General features: G+C 48.2%; 3 protein-coding genes across 5 annotated transcripts; 2 read left to right on the top strand and 1 right to left on the bottom strand.

Annotated features, from left to right (window-relative positions):
- Positions 1-484: 484 nt before the first annotated feature.
- On the top strand, positions 485-2186 carry POLR2J (RNA polymerase II subunit J). Its single transcript, XM_085078085.1, has 4 exons — positions 485-641; positions 791-880; positions 975-1149; positions 1691-2186. The coding sequence occupies exons 1-4, from the start codon at positions 589-591 to the stop codon at positions 1724-1726; spliced, it is 354 nt and encodes a 117-aa protein (XP_084934211.1). The 5' UTR covers positions 485-588; the 3' UTR covers positions 1727-2186.
- On the bottom strand, positions 2092-18162 carry LRWD1 (leucine rich repeats and WD repeat domain containing 1). 3 transcript variants are annotated; one of them, XM_085078073.1, is made up of 16 exons: positions 18039-18162; positions 16071-16212; positions 13882-14116; positions 12587-12706; positions 11148-11300; positions 10259-10408; positions 9276-9617; positions 8518-8644; positions 8162-8271; positions 7515-7722; positions 5941-6013; positions 5707-5847; positions 4936-5030; positions 4193-4354; positions 3419-3543; positions 2092-2484 (listed from the first exon to the last, which is right to left on the bottom strand). In XM_085078073.1, the coding sequence occupies exons 2-16, from the start codon at positions 16148-16150 to the stop codon at positions 2344-2346; spliced, it is 2262 nt and encodes a 753-aa protein (XP_084934199.1). In that variant the 5' UTR covers positions 16151-16212; positions 18039-18162; the 3' UTR covers positions 2092-2343. The 3 variants fall into 3 exon arrangements, with proteins under 3 accessions (XP_084934199.1, XP_084934200.1, XP_084934201.1); XM_085078074.1 differs by lacking the exon at positions 18039-18162 and adding an exon at positions 17592-17711; XM_085078075.1 differs by lacking the exon at positions 18039-18162 and adding an exon at positions 16908-17092.
- On the top strand, positions 18125-20310 carry ALKBH4 (alkB homolog 4, lysine demethylase). The gene is made up of 3 exons (XM_085078076.1): positions 18125-18253; positions 18895-19092; positions 19531-20310. The coding sequence occupies exons 1-3, from the start codon at positions 18152-18154 to the stop codon at positions 20164-20166; spliced, it is 936 nt and encodes a 311-aa protein (XP_084934202.1). The 5' UTR covers positions 18125-18151; the 3' UTR covers positions 20167-20310.
- The last annotated feature ends 296 nt before the right edge of the window (positions 20311-20606 follow it).

Below are 20606 nucleotides of genomic sequence, written 5' to 3'. Positions count from 1 at the left end.
TGGGTGGGGGACTGGCCAGAGCCCTGCTGGTGGCACTGGTGGTGCTACTGATGGTGGCACTGCTGCCATCGCTGATGTCCCTGCTGCTGCCGTTTCTGGTGACCCGATGGGTGATGGCATCACTGGAGGGTCTGTTGGTGGCCTGGTGAAAACACTGCTGGTGGCTCTACTGGTGGCTACTGCACTGGTGCCATCACTGCTGATTCTGCTGGAGTGGTGGCATCCCTGGGGTCTCTGCTCCTGGCACTGCTGATGCTGCTGGTGGCACTGGTGCCATCACCCATGGCCCTGCTGGTGTCATTTCTGGTGGTCAGCGCGGTGGTGGCTCCAGTGGGGACACCACAATTGGTGTCGCTGGTGTGTGTTCTCCTCCTGCCATCACCGATGAGCCTAGAGGTGGCTCTGATGACGCAGCCACCCCTGCCGTTGCTGCCGTCCGTCCCCTGTCACCTGCGGTAACTGGTGCCACCGGTGCCTTTGCCGAGTCCTCCCGCCCGCCTGGGGGCGCTGTAGAAACAGGTACCAAAGATGAGCGTGCGGAAGTGACTTCGGCGGAAGTGAAGCGGCGGCCGCCATAGCAACGGCGGGATGAACGCGCCTCCGGCCTTCGAGTCCTTCCTGCTCTTCGAGGGCGAGAAAAAGTGAGGAGACAGCCGGGGGGCGACTAATTACACCCCAGTCAGACCGCGGGGGGCTGGGGAGGGAGCCCGGGCCTTTCCCGCACTCCCCCGCGGCTCCCTGGCCCGCAGGGATCGATAACCGTATCCCTGTATCCCTTGTATCCTCCCAGGATCACCATCAACAAGGACACCAAGGTGCCCAACGCCTGCTTGTTCACCATCAACAAGGAGGACCACACGCTGGGCAACATCATCAAGTCGTAAGTTCAAGCGGGGAGTAGATCTGGGGGGAGGTTTGGGGCTTTTTTCCCCTCATTTCACTGGCGTTTTGGGTTTTTTTTCTCCCCGTTCTAGGCAGCTGCTCAAAGACCCGCAGGTGCTGTTTGCGGGATATAAGGTGCCACACCCTCTGGAACACAAAATTATCATCCGTGTGCAAACCACCCCTGATTACAGCCCCCAGGAAGCTTTCACCAATGCAATCACGGATCTCATCAGTGAACTCTCCCTGCTGGAGGAGAGGTTCAGGGTAAGTTTATCTTTTCCTTAAAACTATTCGGGCCTATTAGTCAAAGGGATGGGGTGGTGTGTCTTAAAGCTGCTGGGTTTTAGGCTTGTAAATTAATTCAAGCTGAACATTGTGTTGTCCAGCTCCTGTCCTGTAGAAAACAACTCTCTGGTCTTCCAGCTGTGTTTTCTTCTGTTTCCTTACTTCTACCAAAACTCTGGGCCAGTATTTTCACTTCCCACTGCATCTGCTCAGTTATGCAATTTTATTTATTTAGCCCCTGATTTTTTGAGATTTAATCTGACCAAAATGTAGCTCAGACAAAACCAGGGAGACTATGACACTAAGATACTCCCTCTGATGTGCTGGGAAAAGGCACCAGGGTGCCAATTTGTAAATAAGTTTTGATTTTAATTCCAGTTTCATTGTTCTGGTGGTGTAGAGGTTTCCACTGCTGGTTCAGGGTGGTTCTTGTGTTTCATAGAAGAGTCAGGAATGTTTAAATCTCTACTTCATTAGCAGCTCTTGTCTTAGCATGCGTATTTTTACTTTTGTTTTACAGGTTGCTATTAAGGACAAACAAGAAGGAATCGAGTAAAATACTCCCTCTGGAGCAGAACTGTTACTTCTGAGGCAGAATGATGTATCTGTTAGTTGGATGAAATATTTAAACCTCCCATTCATGGCAAATATTTCCCCCTTGACCCACTTCTGTTTAACTTTTGACAGCAGCAGCAGCAATATTTGGAGTTTGTTTTTAATAGCAGGCAGGCACTTTGCCAAGAGGATAAATGTCTTGTTGGATTTGGTGGATAAGTCATTAAAGTGATTTTTAGTTTTCTAATTGGTGCCTGAAGGAAAATATTTGTCCTGGGCTGATGGGGAGGTTATTGTGGGTACAATTCTAGTGACAGCTGTAGATGAACTCTGCTTTTCCTGCCAAAAAGTCCAGGCACTGCCAACTGAACCAGTATTTTGTTTTATTAAGTGTCATCTCTATAAAACAAATGCACAAATTGTGAAAACTTACAGTAAAAGAAACCGGATGTTTACAATGACTTGATGAGTTTAACAAACTCTTACCTTTTTTTTTTTTGTCTTTTCCTTCAATCTTGCACATAAAGCTGGTCTAGAAAACGTTCATGGGCACATGGGTAAACAGTCACTAATACTGCACTAGGTCAAAGCACGGGGGTGAAACTGTGGCACAGGGGACTATGACTTCTTCCAGATTGCTGTGATGTTGACACTGGTCAGGACAACAAGGTAGGTGAAGGCAGGGTCTGCTACCACGTTGTTCACCAGGATTTCGGGAGGCTGCTCCCCGTTCACCCGGAGCTCCGGCCACTTGAGGATCTGTGGGGAGAACAGAGTGGCTGGTGATGAGTCTGAGGGGGTGATGGATCCATGGGAAGCCCTGAGGAACCTGAGTTAGAGGCTGCTCCCTTTTCTGAGGGGCTGGTGGAGCTTTGTGATACTCCTGAAGGGCCATGGTTTGGTGCAGAGTGGCTTGAGCAGGGAGGGACAAGTGAAAGCAGCTGCCTGGCAGGCCCAGAGGAACTGATTGGTGATTTGGCAGTGCTCTTCCAAAGATCCTGTGGAATCACAGAATCACAGAGGCTGGAAAAGACCTCCCAGAGCATCAAGTCCAACCTCTGAGCACCACCTTGTCAACCAGACTGGAGTGCTGAGTGCCACCTCTAGGGATGGGGACTCCATCACCTCCCTTTGCAGCCTCTTCCAATGACTGCACAAGCCTTTCACTGAATAAATAATGGAACACTGGGCCACTTCATAGCTATGTCTGATGTAGCTCCAGAGCAGTGGATGAGAGCCTTTGAGAGTGTGTGTGACTGTCCTTTCAGAAGGACAGGCAAGGGAACAGTGACTGTCCCAAAGAGAACTGTCTCCAGAGGGAAATAGTGGGCAGAAAATGGGGGAGTGAGCATAGGGAAGCAGTAAGCCCTTTGCTCCCTGGGAACATAGACTCTTGACTCTGGCTTCCCTCCCCTCCCTCAGGGATGTGGTACCTGTGCTGTTGGACTCCCCAGTTTAACCACCAGTTCTTTAGGGCCCTTTTAGGAAGAGCTGCAGGAGATGAAAACTGGCTTTGCAGCTCCTCATTCCTATCCCTGTGAATGGCCTTGGCCACACTCTGGAGATTGCTGTTAATTGCTTGTGAGTGTCTGGTGTGAAAACACAAAGCATATTCTGGGATAAACCTGCTCAGGAGTCTGGGATCAGCTGCCTGGGGGTGGAAGGGAGGCCCCAAAGGGGAGCTGAGCCCTACCTGTGTGGGAGAGATCCTCCGCTCCGAGCGCTTGCCCTTTGGAGAGCCCCAGGCTGTGGTGTAGCTGGAGAGGTTGTACATCCACACACTGCCCTTCTCATCCCCACAGAACACGTAGGCTTTTGCTGTGAGAGCAGAAGAAAAAGCAGGAAAATGAGTGTGGAACTGGAAGTCTGTTCTGCTGTGGAGCAGAGCTCCAGGCAATGCTGCAGGATCCTAATGGAGGGTGCCATATTTCAGCAAAATTCCCTTTCCAGCACAAAAATATGGATATACCTTGCTGTGAAGAACTAATTTGAAGATATACCAGCTATCTTTTGTGTAGAAGAACTAGTGCCAAATGCTTTGGAATTTCTCCTGACTTTTTTAAAACTGGATTTGGGAAGTGCTGGTCAGATCAGGTGTGTCTGTTCCTTGTCAGTCTCCAAAACCAGCTGCCCAGTGTGTGCCATTGCTGCCCACAGATGCACTCAGCATCACAGTGGCTCCACACGCCCCAGCCCTGAGCTTTGTGCTTTGAAAACCTGTGCAAGAAAGACCCCCCAGCCTTGGCTGTTCCCCCTTGTAGGGCAGATGGTGCAGCTGTAATTATTTATTACTTGTGTTATTTCCATCCAGCTGGTGCTGGGCTGAGGCTGCGCAGTGCTGGAGCTGCACTGCAGAGGGGAGAGCAGAGCTCTGAAATCCAGGCCTCTGCCTCCAGCTCTGGGGTGTTCTGGTGGGTCAGTGGAGCCATGGAGAACTGGGAAAATCCTGTGGATGAGTGCTGCCTACCTGGGCAGGTGCTGAGTGTCAGGTAGGACATGTCTGTTGTGGACCACTCCAGCTCAGCCAGAATAACTGCAGACATTGTCCGCTGGCATCCTTTTCCCTTGGTGTCAAAAGACCTGCTCCAGCTCCACAAGTATATGCATCCTGGTTTGGAGCTCTTGGAAACTAGGGAAGAAAGGGAGGGAGAGGCTGTGTCAGCTGCTGAGAAGAAAAATACAGTGAGACAAAGGTGGCCCATCCAGAATGTGGCTTTTAAGATGTGGGATCTGGTCCAGCAGCAACTGTTCCCACCTGCTTTACCTTATTTCAGGATAATTGGAGATTGCAGAGAGATTTTCAGTGCTATGCTTATATTCCTGAGCTGCAGAACAAGCATAAGCTATTCAGAAAGACCCAGCCCATTATGTGGAAACCCCAGCTCCCCTGAAAAAAAATACTCCTGCCATCAGCCCTTGACTAGAAAGGAACTCTCCTCCCTTCCACACTGGTGTTACTTGGCCAAGTGTGCTCTTGAGGATGGATCCATCTGATTTCCAGTCCTGTCCAGACATGGGTTTGCACTGTTGACCACAATTTTGAGAAAGACAAGTGACTCTGGGAGACAACTCCATCCTGTGTAGCCCCCACAAAGCTAAAGAAGAGGTTGTCACACTCATTCAGCCCCTCTCCTTGTCGTGTTGGCTTCACCCTGCACATGCTGAGGTGCCCCACTGTTTTTAGGATTGGGTTGTTGTGTTTATACTCACCAACAACATCATCATTGAGAAAAGCCAAACCGTCAACCCTGTGCGATGTTGTCATGCTTTCATCATCAGGAAACTGGAATATGGCTTCAAAAGGCCTAGAGTAGGGGGAAGGGTGAAATGAGGCAAGTCCTGAGCAGCCAGCAGTGAAAGGACAGCCCAGTGCAGAGCCCAGAAGGAAAACTATGTGTTAGTGAGTCTCTTCCCATGCTCAGGTGAATTCCCACTTGAATTTACACTTTTGGTCAACTGGGTGTATTAAAATGCCAATTTGCTCAAGAGTTTGCTGTTTCACTCCATCTCTTGTGCAGGGATCAGGATTAGTATTTGTCAGTAGGGCATGACTTTACTTGTTTTTTCCTTGTAATTTTTTCCTGAGCTCCCACAGAGTGCCAGTCTCCTGGGTTACCTCACGTAGCAGGAGCAGGGAAGGCTTTGCTGTGAGACTGGAAATCGATCCAAAAATTCACACTCCGTTACACTACCTGGAGATGACACACCCTTAAGTTTTGGGGTATTGGATTACATTCCTGCCAGCCTTCCTGCAAAGCAGCCTGCAACACCTGTAGACCAGAGCTTTAATACAAGCTCTGAACATTCCCTGAGAATCATTCTCCTATTTTTTCTGGCCACTGTGGGAAGGGGAGAATGTTTTAAGTTTGGTAGGACATGCTGCTTTTGCTCAAACCTCCTCAGTTAGAAATCAACCCTTTGCTAGGACTATCCATTCTTGTTATGGAAAGCAAATGCATGCCCCCAGCTTGTGATTCTCACCTGCTTTTTTGTCCCTTATCCAGTTTTATGTTCCAGGCAAAGCAGCCATCTTCACAGCCTGCCAGCAGGTACTGCTCTGGGCAGGTGGGGACCAGGGCAAGCCGTAGGGGGATAGAGGCTGCTTCCAGCACCAGCAGCTGGCTAAAAAAAAGCAGAGAACAAGCAGTTAAGTGGTGCTGCAACGTGATAGTTACAGGCTCCTGGACTGGCCACGTCTGGTTTTTGAACCTTTACCTTGCTTTGAAATTGTAGTCACAGTCTGGAATCCCAATATCCCAGAGTGCAATTCGCTTGTCATAGGATGCAGCTGTGGGACACAGAAGAGAAGCAGGTAGTGACACCGCTGCTCATCTGGCTCTTCTCCTGCTAGCTGGCAACTCTGCCTGAGTCACAGTCACAGTCACCCTCTAAGGCTGTGGCACCAGAGAGCTCATTAAAGCACAGCAGCAGCCCCCGAGGCTCCTGGCCCAGCACATCCCAGACATTGTCACACATGCACAGTCAGTACTTTGTGTTCTTATCCTGTGCTCTAAGAGGGGCAGATAAAACAAAGTTTGTTTCCTGGTGTCCATTACTGGGTTGTGGCTTCACAAGGTCATTAGTTGTTAGCCCTCTGAGCTTGTTTCTGGTCAGGCCTTCTAGTGGAATCTAAGATATGAGCTCCAATCTCTGCACTCAGGCAGACATCACTTTATTCCACATATCCATGGCTTACTGTGTTCACATCCACAACAGCTCCCACTGGGAAAGTTAGGCATTGGCAAAGGGTGAGAAACGTCACCAAGCTGATGTACTGACAGCAGAAACAGTTCTGATAGATTACTCAGAGTAACCTGGACCTTCAGCAGATGGCAGCCCTCAAACTCAGTTTGTTGGTGTCCTCTCCCCAAAAAAGGATGCAAAGTCTCTCCCTTTATTACTCTAAATTTTTCTATGCAGTATAATGAGCCTTCCTGTCCACACCATTATATGGATGTCCTACCAACCTCCTTAGCCCTTCTACCATCCTTCTTATCCCTTCTACCGACCTCTTTATCTCTTCCACCAACTTCCTTACCTTTCCTCTGCTCCTGCTTTTAGCACTCTTGAGCTTCTTCTTGAACAGTACCCCCTATTCTAAAAAAAATTCCACTTTTAATGGTTCATGTAGCACTCTAACCACTCCAGGATGTAGGTAATTACAGGCAAGAGAAACAATGTGCTGTGGGGTGCAGGTGTGGCCTGAATGGCTCTGCACCAGCTCACTGTCCAGCCTGACAATGCAGTTGCAATTTGTAACATGATGGTTCATTACCAGTCCATGAGCTACAGCCTACTGTGTGTGGCAAAGCTCTCCTTGACATCAGGACCTGAATAGAAATCTCTGATGAGGCATAGAACTAAAAAAAAATCAATTAAGCACATTGTTGGAAAAAATGAAACCCAACAGCCCATAATAAGCTGCTGTGCTGGAGGAGAGCCCTGCCACTGCCTGGCTCCCAACTGCCTGCTCTGCCTGTCATTCTTCTTACTCATCCCTGTGGAACAGATCCACTACTGGGCTTGTTTGTGGCTAATGTGTGTGTGACAGCCACCCTGAGAGCCACGGAGGGAGAAACAGGAGCTGCTGCACCTCAGCTGAAGAGCCAGGCTCTGGCTGAAACAAGCTGTTCCTGCTGGAGATTGCTGCTAACAATGCTCTCTCCCTAATGCCTGTCCCTGCCTTTTGTTCGTGTGTCCCTGCTTGCCCTGGTGACAATTCCTCTTGTTAAGGAAGCCCTGACTTTTTCACATCAGAGCTAAAACCAGGGATTCTGAAGCAGACTTACTGAAGAGATGGGTCTCTTGGGTTGGGCTGAAGCAGACTGTAGCAATGGGCTTTTTGTGAGCCTTTATCTCTCCATAGCAGAAGTCTGCTGCCACGTGGATCAGTTTGACAATCCCTCTCCTCCCAGCAGCTGCCAAGATGTTGTGAGCTTTCTTCCTACTGTCGCTGATTACCATTGTGAGGGTTGTCCATGCAACACTGAAGAACTCCTGGGACAGAAGGAAAACAAGACTGGGGTGACAGAGAACAGCCAGCAGGGTGGTGGCTGTTAGCTCAGAGATAAGACAACTGTCACAAGTGCTACTTAGGTGAAATGACACAAGTATTTAAGATGGAGCATCAAAACTCAACACAGCCCTCAGAGGAACACAAACTACAGAAAAAGGATCTTTATTTCTCTGTGCTGTCAAACAGGCTTAGCAGCCAGTCCTAAGTGAGGACTGGCAGGCTAATCTCTTAAACTAATAAAAATTAACCCCAAAACCAGCAAAAAGAAAGCAATGTTTATTATCTATCTTCATCTTCTTAACATCTGTCCACACTAACGCTTTCAGACCTTTTTGTAATATCTATGATGTATAAATGTATGTAATTATTACAGATTATGGTATTCCCATTCGATGCTTACCCTTCCCACTTGCAACCCACCTCTGTAGCCACCTTATACTTTTTCAGCACCGTCCCTGTCTCACAATCAATCAGACAGACAGATTCCCCTCCACAGGTTGCCACGGTTCTGGAGGAGCTCACAATGGGATCTGAAACAGGAAAAGAATAGGTGAGAAGTTCCCAGGCTCAGGGATAACACATGAAGACTGCAGCTTATCACAGCCTGGTGCTCTCCCAGTCTCCTGTTTTCAAAGTTGAAGGAGAAATATGTGAGCAAGTCTCTTCCTGACAACGGAGACTACGGCTTTGAGGAGCAGGGGTCTGAGGCATGGAGTCCGCTGGGATTCCAGAGCCAGGTGGTTCTGGGAATCCTGCAAACCTCTTTAAGAGCTCACCTTTCCTGGCTCCAGAGTCTAGCACTGGCTCGAAGACACAGGACCAGAGCTGCGTTTTAAAATCCTCGCGGCTGTTGCCTTTACTGTGACACTGAAGAAAATGCAATGGCTCTGCACTGACATCCTCCTACAATAAACCATCCACATTTAGAAAATTCATTCCCCTGACACGGTTTGCCTGTGATTGCCTTGACAGAACCCTCTACTGAACACAGCAATCTGAGTTAAACTCAAGTATTTTTCAGCCCTTCTGTGTTATGGAGAACAGGAGAGACCGAGGTGCCACCAATGCTCAAGACTCCTAAAGCAGCAGGGAAACAGTTTAGCAAAGATGTGCCCAGCAGACCCCAGCAGAAACACCCATTTCCTGCTGCAGAGAAATGTGAAAAACCCTTTAGATCCCCACCAGCCTGAGCTGAGGGGGAAACACCTTTCCCCATGCAGCCATTGGTTTGAGCTGAGAGCAAGGCTTGCCAGTCCCATTTTCTAAGCACAGTCTTTCAATGCACCACCTCGGAGTGCTGGTCCATCCATCCCCCAGAGGGGATTCACTGGGTCTCCTGGGGGGTCCCTTCTCTCCTTTGATGCCTCTGAGAGATTTAAAACAATGACAAAAAGAAAAAACCAAACCAAAACTCACAATATATCTGGCCAACCATGAGCTCCAAGCTGTGCAGAGCTCTGATGAAACCTGAGTGCAGCTCCTCCCACTAAACCATGAGGCCCAAAGCCAGTCCTGAGGGGGCTGATGGACATACCTTGCGCTTGGAGTTCTTCACTGGGGTCAAGGTAACCACACCGTTGTCCTGCTCCTGGCTTTTCTGTTCCCCTGTCACCTGGCTGGATCTTCTGTTGCTTTGCCCCTTGGGAATCTGCTCTCCATTCTTCTGTGTCCCTTCAGCTCCCTGCTCAGGGGTTTCCTCCTCGGCTGGCTGGTTGGATGTTCTTGGTTTATCAGGAGCTGGGTCATCCTGCACATGACTGGAATTTTTGGGATTAACTACAGCCTCCTCCTCGGTGTTTGCCTGGGACTTGGACCTCTTGTTTCCAGGGCTAGATTTTGAATGATTTCTTTTCCTCTTGCTGGGTGTTACTGTGACCTATAAGGCATGTTGTCATGTTGTCCTGTTCTGCAGAAGGTTTTTAGCTTCCCCAAGAAGTGCAGATAATTTGTAAGCCAAAGATATTAATTATTCAAATGCAAGTACCCTCCCACGGTTGCAGACTGGATTCCAGGAATCAGACAGCCCAGAGCTGCAGGGTTCCTAGAGGCAGAAGCTAATGAAAATCACACAGCCAGCCTCATTTTCAGCTCCCTTCGCCTGTCTCAGTTATTTGCAATTTACATATGATGTGGAAAAACAAATCTGACCCATGGACCACAGGGGTTCACTCTGCAGCCATTTCCAAGCAGGCAAACACCAGCAGAGTCTGGCCAGGCATCTGTCCAGTTCTCTAATTAAAATATCCCTTCCTGGAGGAGAGTAGGACTGCACTCATGAAATGTTTTTGGTCTCCTATGAGAATGGGAAGCTCTCTCCTCAGAGAGCAACTCCACATCCACATTTCTGGGAAAGCTTCAATCTGGGCTGTAAGGAAGGAGCCTGAGCTGTTGGATACAGGCTGGAGCCTGAGACTGCCCCTGTGGTTAGCAAAGGGTCATAAATGTGAACGGACAAGAGCTGCTGAATTCCCAGGAAACAGAAAGAACATTGCTAATGTAACTGGAAAAATCACCTACCTGAGCCACATCCTCTGCAGCTTCCCTGGGGCTTTCTGTGCTTTCTGTGTTTTCTTCCTCATTCTCATCCATCTTTTCCTCTGGTTCAGTATCAGAGTTTAACTCCAGACCTAGTGAGTGTGCCAGAAACTCTTCTGCAATCATTTTCACCTGAGAAGCAAATATGTGGATACGTTAAAAAAGAAAAAAGAAGACAAAAAAGTCACAGCATGTCAAGCTGTCAAGCTGATGTGTCATGGCACAAAGAGTTGCTTTGCTGAGTTAATATATGCTATTCTGTGTGAATTTCACAAGTGGTGGAGGAGTCCCCAGCTGTCATTACATGACCCAAGAACTGCACTTTGTCATGGGCATCCAGGGTGCACAGCTGTGGAAACAACAGCACAGTAATAAAACAAAACAAAGAAGAGATGGAAGCCTCAATTGTGTGTATGAATATACAAATAAAACAAATGTTACAAACTAAATGGTATCTTTCCCCACTGGGAGCAACTACGCTTCTGTCATTATCTTTTGTCTTTCATCAAGAGTAAAGGTTGCCATTAAACTAATTTGCAAATAATTAAGTATTAAGAATACTGCAGTCTGGTTAATTAGTACAAGTATCATTATTGCTTATGAATTAAAAAGCAGTATTTAATGACAGCCATTTCAACTTGGTGCACGTTTAGTCCTGGTGCTTCTCTAACTACTTGACAAAGCAGTGAAGAAAAAGAAAAAGCAACAGCACTTGTCTGCAAGAGCACCCAAATCCATGGAGTGTTTTAACCAAATCCACAGAGTGTTTTAAGCCAATCCATGGAGTGTTTTAAGCCAATCCATGGAGTGTTTTAAGCCAATCCATGCAGAAGCAGGAGCAGAACAGGAGGGTAAGGGGGATGTGACCTACCCGCCAGCGGGTGAACTCGCTCAGTGAGCTGGGCCCATACACCACATTGGTCTGTACTGACTTCAGGAACTTTTTCTTGATGGACTTCACTTGCTCAGCTGTGTATTTCTCGGGGAGTTGGTCACGGAAGAATTTTTCCCAGTGAGCAGTAACCTAGGCAGAAAGACTGAGTTTACTCAAATAGGAAAAATAGAGCAGAAAAGCACAACAGAACTTGTGAAAGCATTTAAGAGGTGGCCAACCTTGAGTGCTGCACCCTACAGGATGGCACCACTTTAATTTATTTACTCATGTTCAAATGACCACTTCAGCTAACAAGAAAGTCAGTTCCCCTGAACCAAGCTGGAGTGAGTGTGGCTAAGCAGACACTGTCAGCATGGACATTTTTTGTCCATTTATTGAGATACTTGGACTCCAAAAGGCTGCTGAACTGCAGGCAAAACCATGTGGATGCTCACCTGTCAGCAGTTTCCTGTTGGAGTTTCTGGTGGGCAGTAGCACATCCATCAGTGTTTGGACCCAACAGACATTTTACACTGAGACACTGGACTGAGAACTGGGCAGGCAGGTACAAATAGCAGCAGGGAAAGGTATCAGGGCACAAAATAAACAGCACAGGGGAGAGTTTGGTGCCTCATTAAACAGCCAACCATGACCAGTTGTCTGGGATAAGAGGCTGAGCAGCCCTCAGAGAGACCCTTTGAGGTACACAGATATTACACATACAACACTCAGCACAAGACTTCCCTGTCTTCAGTATTTGGTATTTCCACCACTGTTATACAGAAGGAATTCATAGGATCGATTAACTAGAATATGAATGGTAAGAGCAGCAATACACAAAAACAACCAGCCAACCAAACCTTTTTCATAATTGAACAATAATTTTGCTCAAGATCACAACAATGCCTTGTGGGCACAATCTGTCAGGAGCTAAACTGCGTAGAAAAATGAGCAAAAATAGAATTCTAAGCATTCACAGCTGAAGAAGAAAGAACAAATCATTGTTTCTGGTATGTGCTGGAAAAAGCAAGATTATCCTGTGCTTGGTTTTGTGCTCTCTGTTCCTGGGGCCTGGACAGTAACATAAATTAAATGGGGAGACGTTTGCAGCTGTTCTGTCAGCACCAGGCTTTTCACTTTCCTGAATGATGATTGGAGTGACCTGAAAAACTACAGGGGCAGAGACAGACCTGGTTGGCCCTGCTCCTGTCACTTAAACCAAAGGCAGATTGGCTGCACAGAACAGGCAGAGCAGATGCCAGCAGTGACCAGAGAAAGCAGCAGTAAGATATTTCCTGGGTGGCAGGCTGGGCTCAGATCATACCACAGTTCCTGCAAACCACTTGATGCTCGATTGCAGCTCTGTCACTACACTGAGCACAGTATTTAGCTATTTCTCAGGTGTTTAGAGGTGAAGGAAATATCCCACATCTTACCTTGCTGGTGAGCTTACGACTGTTGACACGCCTCACATGGTTGGCCTGTTTGGTTATGTCCTTTCCATTGAGCAGCCGAAGGTTTTGCAAAAGAAACATTACTTTATAGTCATCATTGAGCTAGAAAGAGAAAACACTGGAGTTATAAAAGTTGTACACATGGTATTTGCTTTACCTTTAGTCCTTGATTAAAATACATTCAATATGAGAATGATATATTTAGTAAGAAAAAGCCATTGCATAAAATTTCCTCAGGACTTCCAACTTGAATTTCACCTTTTAGCTGTGAATTAAGTCTCCTGTGAGCTGGGATTTTAAATTGCAGACAGAGCTGCCCAGCCTTCAGGCAGTGCTAATATCCAACACAAGGTGGGGGCTGTGTGACTGCTCATGTCTTTGGCCTGAGAGCAAGGCTGGGAGCTCTGTTCATATCCCTTAACTCTAACACAGGGCAAGGCCTGTCCTGCCTCCACTCAACGAATTCCAGCAGGAATTCTTTGGATCAAATGCATTTTAAGTCAGATGGTTCACCTTACAGCCACACATAGACTGCCAGCATACAACAGCAAATAAATGTGGGGATGATGAGTGGCTGATGCCAGTTTAGGGCACAAGTAAAATTAGTTTTGGGTGTTTAACTTGTACAGTCAGCAGAGCCTCATGGGGGAAGTCAGAAACCTAAACCAGACTAATCACCTCCTCATCAGAGGACTGAGTCTGCTCTTCCAGAGCACAAAGGGCACTAAAAGTAACACAGATATTAGGAAAAAGCTCTTAACTTTGAGGGTGGTGAGGCCCTGGCACAGTTGCTCAGAGAAGCTGTGGATGCCCTATCCCTGAAAGTGTTTAAGGCCAGATTGGATGGTGTTCTGAGCAATCTGGGATAGTGGAAGGTGTCCCTGCCCCTGGCAGGTGCTGGAACAAGATGAGATTTAAGATCCCTTCCAATCCAAACTATTTTGTGATTCTGTGATTCTATAAGAAGGACATTTCTACACAGTAATTACCATATTTTACACAAGCATGAGCATAAGACACTGTGGCTGATAAACTACCTAAGATGGGACTCTGGCCTGAAGAATTAGTTCAAGACACAGATTTTAACATCTGAGTGGTTTTGGGCAAATCACTTCTGCAGACTGGGAAATAGTGGCACAAAGTGGTTAAATGTCACACAAAGGCTGGCTGCTTTCTCAGATATCCTAACACTTGCTGCCTAAGAACAATATGTAAGAGCTCTGCACGACTGCTGTTTGTTTAGCTCTCTATTTAATGTAAGGAGGGGGGTAACTCACTGTCAAGTACACATTGTTCTCATAGGTCAGCTCCTCGAGCAGGGGGAACTGTTTCAGAGCAGTTACATCTTCCAGCTTGTTATTGTTGCAGTTCAGGACACGCAGATCAGGCAGGGTTAGGCTGTTGGGAAATTTGTCCAGTAAATTATCGGAGAGATCAAGTTTCTGCAGGTGCCTCAGGCGGGAAAACAAACGCGGGTCTAAGTCTCCAGTCTTCAATTGCAGCTTGGACAGGCTGAAAACAAAAGAGAACATGAAGTATCTGCAGCTCACTGGAAGAACAAATGCTGATTTAACAGCACACAAAGTCCCACCTGGTGGAACCTCAGTCTAACACAATTCACTGGGTATGTCTGGCCAAACCTGCTTTTTCTGGTGGTAATGTTTTGGATTGTGAGCACACTGTGGGAAAGCTGATGTGTCTGAGCTAACAGACACCATCAGAGACTCAGGGCTGCCAAAGCACAATTAACCTGCAATTCAGATAATCTCCTAGGGGTAACAGAGCTGGCTGGGAGCAGTGAATCACCAGAAAAATTCTTATTTTATAGAAAAAACAACTGCACCTCTAAGAGCTTTGGTATTTGATTCCTTTGCAATGTCATTTCAACAAAACAAGGTGCAGCAATACAAGACACTTATTCACTATACCATCAGTCTATCTTGTCCACAGGATGTACCAGATTCATTATTTCACAGCTCAGGCCAAGTTCAGAGCATGTTCCCAAACAATCTGGCCATTTTCCAAGAACTGACTTAACCAAAAAGTGATTTTCCCATTTCTTTTATAATGCGTTCTGCTGCAAAAATTTCCCATGATAAATGTAGAAATCTACCTAACAACATCCCAAGGCTGCCACCAAAACAGAAACACTCTGTCCTGGAAGAGGCAGGCATACAATAGATGAGCGGAAAAAAATATACCTCTTCTGTATAAGAAAGTGAAAACTGCATATTATAAGCAGGGTCATTTTATATTTGGTGAGATCATTTAGGTGAGCTCCAAGGGGAGCTTCCAGTCCTGGCAGCCAACATCTCTTGAGAGCACAAGCTTGAGTTCCTTTAACAAACAGAATCTCTGTCTCTAATGATTAGTTAAAAAAAAAAAAAACCAAAAAAGGCTTCTAGATATAAATGAAGTGTGAATAAATGAGGCCAATAAACCAGAAAGCAAGATCCCTTCTCCTTCACTTGCCATCTCAAGAGTGTAACCAGCCAGTCAGAGCTGGTAAGAAAGGTTGAGGAGAATTCAGCTGGCTGCAAAGTTGTGGCTGTGGTGACATTCTGGGGACAAAATCAGTGTTCCCTGAATGGACTTCCTGAAATACAACCCTTCAACATCACAGTATAAAGCTGCATGGAAAAAGCCACACTCCAAAAACCCACAGCTTCAAACATCTCCCCATCACTCTTACCCAGATTATTGCAGCTGAGTCTCCTCAGATAAACATTTGAGTTTCTCTCTAAAAATAATTATTTTAGCACAAGGCAAACTGAAAGAAATAACTTTAAAGAGTACACGTGAAACCCAAACCCCCTGACATCAGCAACAAAAACAACAAAGGCGCCAGCCAGAAACTGGCCAGCTGAGTCACTTAGATTGACCAGCTCTGGAACAGAGAATTTGCACTGCGTTAAACATTTGGGAAGACACATATTTGCAATGACCTCTGTTAAGGACCAGAGTGACAAAACTGTTTTTAGTGGTTTCTAAGTGTTTTAGAGTTTATTTGCTCCCTCTGCAATGTTTGAGGTACTAGGATAACTGGATTTAGAGGAGGTGGAAGGAGAGGGAAATGGAAGGGAAATAATGCTAAAAATACTTTAAAACCCCTCTAAAATCCAGGCTGGAAGATTCTCTTACTCACATTAAGCAATTGCTAACAGAGATGGAAGTGCTTTAGGGGTATGGTTGATATCTTTGGCTTAGGAAATCAAGATCCAACCTTCAGCAGTTTCACAAAATAGAAATGGCAAAAAAAGGTGACATATACCAATAACCTCTCTAGCAAATGCAGTGCCACCAGTGGTCACTGATCCTGCACTGGAAATGACATCTCAGCTCTGTGATTTGGAACTGTTTCCCTTCATTCAGTAAAAAGGAGAAGAAAAGTGGAAGAAAGACAGAAAAAAAGGGATTGCCCAGGTTGAATTCATCTGGAATTTTCCATGGGCCTGTCTGCACTTACTTCAGCGTCTCGATCTTTCGGAGCCTCGTAGATCTTGGAACTGCTCTTTCCAAAAGAAGTTCTGTGGTAATTTTTGACATTTTTGATCTCCACCTCTTCACTGGAATCACAGTCAGCTGTAAGATGTCTTCTGGTTACCTTCCTGGTAAAACAAACGGGAATGGGAGAAAATGCTTTCAACAACTCCAAAGGGGGAAAGATAAATTTCATGAGATTATCTACTGATTTTGCTGCTGGGTTGGAAGTCACCTTTTTCACTTGGTTGAAATGAATATGGCAGAGACTATTATTAGACTGGGCACAGGCTCCCAGCATGCTGATCCAATCCATCTCCAAAACAACAGGGATACATCCCATGGCTGTTGGAGTGACAGACTTGCTGCAGGTGAAAGCTGTCCATGAGTGATGGCACTCAGGACCAGGACAGCCTCACAGGTACCTGTTTGTGTCTCTCCTGGGCTCTGCTCCAGGAATTCCAACACTCTTTCAAACAAGCAGCAGCAGTAAGAGTCAATACACCTGGTGTGAATGTCTTCCTCCCAAGGAAGTGACACTGTGCTCAGCAGCCTGACCAGCTGGACAGACTCCTGGATGACAACTGCTAAATTCCACAAAATTTTGGAAAACTGAATTAATCAGTGGAAATTTAAACACCCACCAATCAAGGGCATCATTTCCTCACCAAGGAAAAAGAAAAAAATCAACAGCATTCTGTGTGTTGTTGGTGGTGATTAACTGATGTTTCAGTGTACACACACAGAGGGATATGCTGATATTTGGAATAACAGTGCTGACAGGGCCAAAAGAGCTTCATGAAATTACTGGTTCAGGGCTTACCACTCTTCCTGACACAGATTCCAAGAGAGGGAAATAAAGAGAACAGAGCTCAAAGCCAGGCTCTCTCCTGTCTTTCTGTGTTAGATCACTGCTGCCTAAATGCCACTCCAGCACATCGTGAGGAGCACACGGGGCACTGAGCTGTCCTTGGGTTTGGTTTCAGCACCACCACACACCTACAGCACCTGCAACATTGTGTGATGAGCAACGGGGCACTGCAATATTGTATACACTGAAATATTGTATATAAGCACAAAGAGCTGAACTGAAAACCGGTTTAAACAGCAGCTGTTTGGGATTTGATCCCTCAAGCGACAGAGCTCTTTGCTGCAAGCCAAGGCACAGTGTCAGGCTGACCCAACCAAACCTCCCTAAGATCTTGTATCTAAAATAAAAATATGACACCAGTGGCTGTGGATGTTCCCATTGCCCTCACTTTGACACACACCCTAGACACAGTTTGGCACCGTGGGAGCTGCGGGGAAGGCCAGGCATGGCATGTCCCATCCCCACAGCATCGCGGGTGATGCTGCAGAGGGACATTCGGGCTGCTGAACCCCGGGGTTCCTTCACTGCCCACTGACCCCCTGCTGCCCCACAGCAGCTCTCGGGATGAGCCCCCCCAGCCGGGCATGCCCCGATCTGAAGGTGTTTGCTCGGAGCTGCCCTATCCGCTCGGCCCACCTGGCACGGCTGGCAGCCCCGGGACGGGACGCGCGGTGCCGCGGCGCTGACAAGGCCACGGATGCCGGGCTGTCCGCCCGCGCCGTGCCGGCCTCCCGCCCGCGGGTACCACCGGCTGCAGGCGCAGGCCACGGCTCCGCCCGTGGGCAGGGCCGGAGCGGGCCGGGCGGGGCAGGTGCGGCCCCGGGCAGAGGCCTCGGCAGTCACCGCCGTCCCCGGACACCGAGCGCCGCCGGGGGCCGGCGCCGGCCGCGGCCTGAGGCGCCCCCGCGGGGCGCGCGCCGCGCGATGCGACTACAACTCCCGGCGTCCCCCGCGGCGCCGAACAGCGGCGCGGGGCCCGGGCGCGCCGCGGGGGCTGCTGGGAGCGAGAGTCCGCCCGCGCCCCCCCACCCCACCCCCGCCGCCCGGCCGCGCGGCCTGCGCCCAGCCCCGCTCTGCCCTCACCTGGAAGCGGCCGAGGAGGAGGAAGAGGAGCCGGGGAGGAAGGAAGGGCGGGACGAGGAGACGGAGGAGGAGGAGCGGGAGGGGGGGGCCGCGGCCTCGGCGCTGCCGGCGGGATGCAGGCGGCGGGCGGCGGCGGAGGGCCGGGCTGCGGCTGCAAGGGGATCCGCTCCTGCCTTCTCTGCGAGGGGCCCGCGCCGGCCGCTCCGCCCCCGCAGGTACCGGGGAGGGGGCGGGCGGCGGGGCGGGGCGGCGGGAGGAGCCGGGGGGCGGTGGGGGGCGCGGGCCGTGGCCCCTCGGGGCGGGGCGGTGCGGGACCCCCGTGCCCGGGGCGGGGCAGGAGCCTCGGGGGTCGCAGGGCCGCGTGGCGGGGACAAGGCAGAGCTCCCCGGGGTATTGTGAATTGTTCACCTCGGCAACGCTCAGAGCCTGAGTCCGAGCTCACCTGAGCCTCACGTGTTACATCCACATTCATTTGGTACAGCTTAGCCTGGTGGCCGGCGCGATTTTTATCAACTTTCCTCATTCAACATTTATTGCTATGACAAACCATATCTCTGCAGCAATACCCACCATTAATCTCCTTACACCTGTGGCCCTGAGGATCATTGGTTCTTTCCTGCCTTTCTAGGATAAAGACATCACTAGCAAAAAAAAGTGGCTTCAAGCAAGCAGCACAGTGATACTGCACCTGTAAAAAAAAAACGAGCAGGGAATACTTGTTCCCCAAAAGCAGATGTAAAATTTCTTTTGTCTGTAGGAATCCTATACAGTTTTCATGCTGCAATACCAAGGCTGCAGGTGTAAATAATGGAAATATTTTATTGCTTTTTTTTCTTTTCCATTGCTATTTCCGCAGGGAGAAGATAATTTCACTTACTGTCCAGCAACAGGCTTAGCTAAAGGAAATGAGCACTCGGAATTTGCTGGCTGGGCATTTCCCTTTCCAGGGGTGTTCCTGGTGGAGGAGTTCATTAGTGAAGATGAAGAGTGTGAGATAGTGGAACTGATGGATCAAGATGACTGGAAACCATCACAGTCTGGTCGAAAGAAACAGGTTGGACTTTAGAAGCAGATTTGATCTTAGACCCTTCTGGAAAAGGAAAGCTGTTTTCAGTTAAACCCCAAAATGTTTAGATGTTTCATTAAGTGTTTTCCTTTGAAAGCTTTTCCTGAAATCAATGGTAAGAATTACCTGTAGTTAAAATCAACTTCTTGCAAAACTACACGGTAGTTACAACAAACAGTATTTGATGGTGTGTGTTCAAGCATTAAAGTTCACACAATCTCCAAGGGAAAGAAGTGGGTGTTTGTATTTGGTTTTACTTTATAAATCTAGAGAGATTAATGTAGATTCACTGAGTCCTTTTGCAACCTGGCAACCAGGTCACTGGAAGAGATGAGAACAGAACTCTGCAGGAACAGCCTCTCCAAAAAGACTTGTCCCAGATTTTTCCTTTACACCAGCTTTTCCCTCCCTCTTCTTTTCCAACAGGACTATGGACCCAAAGTGAACTTCAAGAAGCAAAGGCTGAAAGCTGGCAGCTTTTCTGGTTTGCCCAGTTTCAGCAGAAAGATTGTGGCACAGATGAAGGCCTGTGCCGTGCTCAGTGGTTTCTTACCTGTGGAACAGTGTAACCTGGACTACAGACCAGAGAGAGGCTCTGCCATCGACCCCCACTTTGATGACTGGTGGCTCTGGGGGGAGCGCCTGGTTAGCTTGAACTTGCTCTCCAAAACTGTGCTCTCCATGTCCTGCGATTCAGAGGACACCATCCAATTATTTCCCATTTCCTGTAAAGAGGAACGAAATCTCCCCGGCTCTTTCACGCAGACATCGGCGTGCAGAAATTCAGGGGAAGAGGGAATGGAGTGCTTCTTGTCCCCAAGGCTGGTTCCGTGTAAGGAGGTGAGTGTGGCCGTCCCCTTGCCCCGGAGGTCGCTGGTGGTGCTGCACGGAGCCGCGCGGTTCAAGTGGAAACACGGGATCCACCGCAGGCACATCCAGCACCGCCGTGTCTGCATCACCTTCAGGGAGCTCTCTGCAGAGTTCAGCGCCGGCGGGACGCACGAGGAACTGGGCAAAGAACTGCTACAAATTGCTCTTTCCTTTCAAGGAAGACCCGTGTGACCAAGAGGTTGCATTTGGTTGAGAGATGTGTAAAATGAGGGATGGAGTTTGTACGACTCGGTTTATTTCTGAGGTGGGCGTAAGGAGCCAGGTGTGTGCTGAGATAAGCTCAATAAAATGGAAATGTAACACACAGAAGTAAAAGGGGTGGGATTCAAAGTCTCCTGGGCAATAGGAGCTTTTTGGCCAAAGTCAGAAATGAGAGGTTGTATCCATTACCAGTGCTGTAACAAAAAAGCCAACAGCCAGTTCCAAATCACTTAAATTAAACCAAGAAAGTTAGAAATATTAAACAGAGTATCAAACAGCCCTCGACACAGTTTCAGCTCCAGCCCTGCCACAGATTTTAAGCTTTCCTGGCCCATACCCTGACAATGTCAGACTGGTTTGGATGTTGCAGGGAGCCCTGGGGGTACAACTATCTCCTCACCCACCTCAGA

This window comes from Lichenostomus cassidix, chromosome 19, assembly GCF_008360975.1.
Source record: "Lichenostomus cassidix isolate B80296 chromosome 19, HeHo_3.0, whole genome shotgun sequence".
Lineage (NCBI taxonomy): Eukaryota > Metazoa > Chordata > Aves > Passeriformes > Meliphagidae > Lichenostomus > Lichenostomus cassidix.
This window is presented reverse-complemented; position numbering and strand designations above follow the sequence as displayed.